Genomic DNA, 6,042 nt, shown 5'->3' on the forward strand with positions numbered 1-6,042 from the left:
GGCCCCTGAAAGTGCAAGAGTCCAACGCTCAGTACCTGCTGACCCACTCACAACCCCACTATTCACGGAACAGCAGCACCAGGGAAATGGAAGCTCCGGAAGGCACATGTTAACAGAGTCCCACCCCACCTTGCTTACAGCAGCCAGGAGGCATCAGAGGGTAGAAAGAGAGAACCTTTGTGTCTCCCAGCTGACAGACAGAAGCAGGGTCTTCACATTTATCACATAGCTACTAGCCAGAGCTTAATATAGGAGATGGGGCTGTCTCTGGACCCTGACAGTGGCTCCCTGGTAGGAATCCCAGCACTCTCCAAATAAAATATATGCAAGAAAGGGGAAGTCAATAGTAAAGAATAGAAGTTAGAAGGTGAGAATTGTAGTGCCCATTAACAAAGGTTTAGAGAAAATAGAGCCTATCAAACTAACAGGATATCCTTATTGGATGAGATCAAAAGTTTGGTTGCAGCTAATAGTATTGATGTAATATACCTAAACTTCTGTAAGGGACATGACTTGATCAGCACAATACTTTTACTAAAAAAACTAGAATGATACAAAATAAACACGGCATACATTAAATAGATTAAAAACTCTGATAGTAAATGGGGAACCATGGTTGAGTGGATTTCTTTCTAGCAGGTTCCTGCAGGGACTGGTTCTTGGCCCTGTGCTATTTAACATTCTTATCCATGACTAAGAAGAGAGTACAAAATCATCATTGATAAAGTTTACAGTTGCCACAAAGATTGGGGTTGGTGGTAATTAATGAAATGCCAGTAGATTCAGGCTCCATCACTGGAAGTCTGGGAAGTTGTCCCAGCCCTGGCTGGAGGGTTATTTCCTGTTCCACAAAGAGGGGAAGTTCCATTCCCAACTCCTGTGCCTTGAAATTAGGACCTATCTGACACTACACCCCCATATTCATCATAGTGGTATGATTATAATATGATTAGGACATAATTATGTTCTATTTTGTACAAGATGCCTCATGTGTGGTGTCACTGGAAAAGTTCTGATTTGCTGAATATGATTATCTTATTTGTGTGCACATATCATGTTCGTATCTGAAGTTATGGATATTGACTCTGTATCTGTATTTCAAATGTGCTTACTCTGGGTAACACCCACAACGAGCCTTTCAGGTACAACAATGAAGAAGCCAGACAGTGCTGATGGCTCAACAAAGACAATGGACTGTGGAAGAGCTTAGCCTTCCTGTGAATATTTCAGCCAGCCTATGAGTCATGGCTACTATGACTCAGTAGGGCCTGTGACCAGACCACATGACACTAAACTCCATTTTAGAACCTGTATTTTTCCACAAACTGGACTAGGAACTGAGTTTGGAACAAAAGGTTCGCACCATATGGAAAAGCAATATAAGGTGGGGTGTGACATCATCTCTTCGTCTCACTCCCCACACAACAGAACTCCTGGAAACACCTGAGAAACAAAAACGGATGTGGGGGAAGTGCTGCTCCCAGGATTAAGAGATTTCTAGCTTGTGTATGGAAACTTGAGGGACTGCTTGTACCATCAGTCAGGGTGAGAAATTGCTAATTCAAATTCTATCCATCTAGTATCTTAGGCTTAGTCTGAGTTTTGGTTATTTGCTAAATAATCTGCTTTGATCTGTTTGTTATCACTTATAATCACTTAATCTATCTTTCTGCAGTTAATAAACTTGTTTGATGCTTTATCTTAACCAGCGTATTTTGAGTGAAGTGTCTGGGGAAAATCTCAGCTTGTTGTGCACATCTGTCCCATATCGAGGGGAAGGGGAACTATATTAATGAGCTTGCATTATAGAGATCCCCGTGCATTATAAGATGATATAATTCTGGATTTATACTACAGCAAGTGTGCAAGGTGGGGCAGTGGGAAATTGGCTCTTGTCTTCTATCTGTCCTTGAGTGGCGTAGGTAAAGCACTCAGGTAGCTTAGTTGGCTGCATGGCGCCACCTGCTGTTGTGTTGGGTGATAACAGGCCCTGGAGAGGCTGGCGAAATCTCCAGCAAAGCGGTGTGAGAAGGGCCAGCCCAGTGTGAGGGTTAGAGGACACAGCAGTTCCCAGAAGCTCCACAAACTGCCCCCCTGGGGGTGACAACCCATCACGCCCTACACTACACAAGTCTCAACAGGTTTGTCACATGCTGTCCCCTCCCTTTCTCCACCCGAGATATTTCCTGCTTCCCACCACCTCTAGCAATTCCCACCCTCTTATGCATTTACTGCTCCTCAACCTCCAAGCAGAGCCCACCACCCTGATAATCTCTTACCTGAGCAAAGCTCCATTGCAGCCATTTCCTTGCCCCTGGGAGGACAAGATGATCTGAAGCGAAACATGGATGTTATTCTCTGGCCTGCCGGGGTGAAAAGGGCAAGGTGAGAATTCAGACTAGGCTTTTGTCCATTCCACAAGCCGATTCCCCCCAGCTTTTCCCCTGCTAATGCACATTCTAGGTTCTAGCACACTGTGAAGCACAGAGTGACCTTATTCCAGTACAGGCGTAGCGCCATCCCACCAGGGTGTAACCCTCTGACACATGGGGAAACCCTCCCAGTAACAGTCTCTCTCTTACACGTATCAAGTTTGCGGACAACACCAAGCTGGGAGGGGTTGTAAGTGCTTTGGAGGATTGGATTAAAATTCAAAATGATCTGGACAAACGGGAGAAATGATCTGAAGTAAATAGGATGAAATTCAGTAGAGACAAGTGCAAAGTACTCCACGTTGGAAGGAACAATCGGAGGCCAGAGAAGAGCAGAAACAAAGGAGTCACTTTGGGGGATTCTCCCTGTCATTGTCCCCAAGGCAGCTGTCTCAGGTTTACAAAGGTGTTTCATGTTCCAGCTTTATACAGTCTCTCCTGGGAGTGCCCCTTTCATGGACTGGGCCTAGTTTTAGTTTTTGGTAGTTAACAATCTTGGTTTATTGTTCATCTAACCAGTATGTGTGGATTGAAGTGTGTTGGAAACTCTGTTTGGGATAACAAGCTGGTGCATGTCATTTTCCGCTGATGAAATGACACACTTCATATGAGCTTGGGTCGTTCAGTAGCGTGCTGGACAGTGCAAGATGCACATTTCTGGGGGAAAGTTGGGCACTTGAGAATTTGCTGGTTTTCTCCTGAGGTGTAATTCATGAGTGGCTGTCTAGCAGCATTCAATACTGTGTAGCTGGGAGTGAGTTACATGCTGGAGACTGTGTGTTAATTGGCCAAAAGGGGCTGTTCTCCCGGGAAAACAGTGGAAAAGGGACCCCTGGTTGGAGAACTGAGGGGACACAGCTATTTAATAGTCCAGATTGTACTCTGGGTAATGTCACAGACACTCATTATGAGAAAGCCTCTTACAACACAGAGAAAGTAAATCCATGTCCCAGAAATCGAAGACTCCAGACAGAGGGCAAGTGTCCCTGGCACTGCTTCTTGCTGACAGAGAGGTTCAGAGACAGTGCGAGAATCCTGGGGAAGCTGGGAACAGGAAGCATGGGCTGGCGGGGTTCGGCGGAGAAAGGGAACAGGAAGGGCAGGGATATTACTGAATCCAGGATCTCAGCAGTGCTAGATGACAGGATAGCACATAGTGCAGCCCATTTGAAAACACAATCCCAACTATACATACAAAATGATGGGGTCTAAATTAGTTGTTTCCACACAAGAGATGGATCTTGGAGTCACTGTGGATAGTTCTCTGAAAACATTCACTCAATGTGCAGCAGCAGTGAAAAAAAGTGAACAATGTAGGAAATAATTAAGAAAGGGATAGATATGACAGAATATTTCATAGATCATATTTGTATAAACAGCAAATAAATCCATGATACACCCACATCTTGAATACTGCATGCACATGTCACCCCATCTCAAAAATAGGTATATTGGAATTGGAAAAGGTTCAGAAAAGGGCAACAAAAATGATTAGGGGTATGGGACAGTTATGCCAGACCTAACCCCCAGTTTCACTTGAGCAAACAGGAGATATTTGACACTGTGCAATACAGCTCCTGTGCTCTGTTCCCAAAGTGTTCTGCAGCAGAGGAGAGTCTCTGGTAGTATGTGTGTCACTGGCCTATTGGGGTGATGCTGAAATAGGACAGGGTACAGATGGCATTGTGGGGTTGGCATGAACCTTCACTCTTCATTTCCCCTTCCAAGAACAGAAGGGACAGGAACCCTTACCCAGCGAGGTCACAGTCTCATAGTTCTCCTGCATGACATCCCAGTAGAGGGCTCTCTGAGTGGGGTCCAGCAGAGCCCACTCTTCCCTGGTGAAATACATAGCCACCTCCTTGAAGGTCACCGGCCCCTGAAAGAGCAAGAGTCCAACACTAAGGGCTTGCTGCCCCACTCACAGCCCCACTATTTGTGGCAGAGAGGAGTGAATCAAATGGAAGTTCTGGGTGGATCGTAACCAGGAGACTCCCACCTCGACCTGGCTCAGAATATCCAGCAAATTCCAGGATGAGAGGATGAAGAGCAGCAGAGTACCCCCTGCCCAGCCACCCAGAGGCCACCCCTTACCACCAGAAGAGTCTCTCCCAGCAGATCCATCACCTCCCTACTAGCCACTGACTGATACAGGAGATGGAGGCTCTAGCAGGGTCCAGGGAGAGCTCGCTGGTAGGACGCCCAACACCCTCCTCATTGTGAGGAGCGGGATATGAAGGGAGAGGCAGCTCCTATAAGCCTGACTCATGGGTGTTTCCTTCATATCTCACAGCAGCTGCTGGTTAGTGAGGTCAGGCTCCAGCACTAGGAGTCTAGTCAGTTGAACTAGCTCCATGTAGGTTGGGTTATTTTCTCTCTTCACAAATTAGGGCATTTCCACCTCCAAACCTCCTGGGTCTGTTCCTAGAATCTAGGCCACTTATTAAATAACTCCCAGCAGGTTTGCCAAACCCTGGCCTCCTCCTTTCCCCACGCGGTGAATTTCCTGCCCCGCTCCAACCTCCAAACCAGACTTTGCAAACCTTCCCACCTCTGGTGTATTTGCTCTCCCTTTCCTCCAGCAGGAGCCCACCAGCAACCCCCCGATAATCTCTACCTGGACTGACTCCACTGCAGCCATTTCTCTTCCCTGTCCCACGCCAGGCTGGGATGAGCTGGAGCAAAACATGGACGTCATTCTGCAGCCTTTCTGGGGGAGAAGGGCAGTTGTGGGCATTTCAGAACCGGTTTTAGTTACTTTCACATCACAGTTCCCCCAGGCCCTTTCCCTGCAGACAGACACCCTAGATTCTGTTATGCTGGGAAATGCTCAATCTGTTTATTACAATTTAGACCTGGCCCCTCTTGCCAGGCTAAGTCCACAGACACATTTTTAACCTCCCTTCTCCCTCCCCTCACCCCTTCTCTGAACACAAGGCTAGAAAAGAGCAGAACCAAAGGAGTCACTGTGGGGGATTCCCTCAGACACTGACCCCACGGCAGCCACACCCCAGCAGGGGGAATATGGAGTCAGGAACTGGCTTTTGCTCTGTCTGATCCTTGTTTTGTTCACTGGAAAGTGGTTCTGCCCCAGGATGCAGCAATACATGTGTCTGGGTGGACTAGAGAGCTGGAAATCTCTCCCCTACATTCATTTATCCCACTGCCCCTTTCAGTCTCTCCTTCCCCTGTCCTCTCTCCCTGCCCCTCTGGCTGGGACAGTCCCATTCCTGGGGGCTTTGCTCTCCCATGGCTGGATTTCTTCCTGGCAACCGCTAATGGGAGGAGAAATGAGGTGGGGTTGTTTGTGCAGTCACTTTCTTGCCAGACCCTAGGACATTCCCGGAGGTCTTTCAGTTACCTGGAGACTCTGGCTCAGAATTTAGTTGTAACAGGGCCCAGGGCTGCCCTAGGGGGCTAGAACCAGCTGCAGAAAGTCATCCCCTGGGTCGGGCAGAGAAGAAGCTTTAATTAAGGTCACTTCCCAGCACAGAGTCTCACTGAGGGAGCAGCAGCTGCCAAGCCTGGTCTCCCAGATCACAATGGAGGCTGCAGTCTCTGATCCAGGAAGCTGAACCCCAATATCCTGAGAAGAGAGGGACAGAGCATT

General features: G+C 47.6%; 1 protein-coding gene across 1 annotated transcript; it reads right to left on the reverse strand.

Annotated features, from left to right (window-relative positions):
* Positions 1-1,846: 1,846 nt before the first annotated feature.
* LOC127053871 (zinc finger protein 707-like) lies at positions 1,847-5,140 on the reverse strand. The gene is made up of 4 exons (XM_050959227.1): positions 5,050-5,140; positions 4,185-4,311; positions 2,313-2,363; positions 1,847-1,851 (listed from the first exon to the last, which is right to left on the reverse strand). Exons 1-4 carry the CDS (start codon positions 5,128-5,130, stop codon positions 1,847-1,849), a joined length of 264 nt encoding a protein of 87 aa, XP_050815184.1. The 5' UTR covers positions 5,131-5,140.
* Positions 5,141-6,042: the final 902 nt, after the last annotated feature.

Source organism: Gopherus flavomarginatus, chromosome 6 (assembly GCF_025201925.1).
Source record: "Gopherus flavomarginatus isolate rGopFla2 chromosome 6, rGopFla2.mat.asm, whole genome shotgun sequence".
NCBI lineage: Eukaryota > Metazoa > Chordata > Testudines > Testudinidae > Gopherus > Gopherus flavomarginatus.

What these genes read in the sequence shown, in the direction of transcription:
- LOC127053871 (XM_050959227.1), bottom strand. Translation starts at nt 5,130, where the DNA reads ATGACGTCCATGTTTTGCTCCAGCTCATCCCAGCCTGGCGTGGGACAG. An exon ending in CTGCAGTGGAGTCAGTCCAG is followed by an intron (nt 4,312 to 5,049) that starts GTAGAGATTATC and finishes TTGCTCTTTCAG; the next exon opens with GGGCCGGTGACCTTCAAGGA. An exon ending in TGAGACTGTGACCTCGCTGG is followed by an intron (nt 2,364 to 4,184) that starts GTAAGGGTTCCT and finishes TCACCCCGGCAG; the next exon opens with GCCAGAGAATAACATCCATG.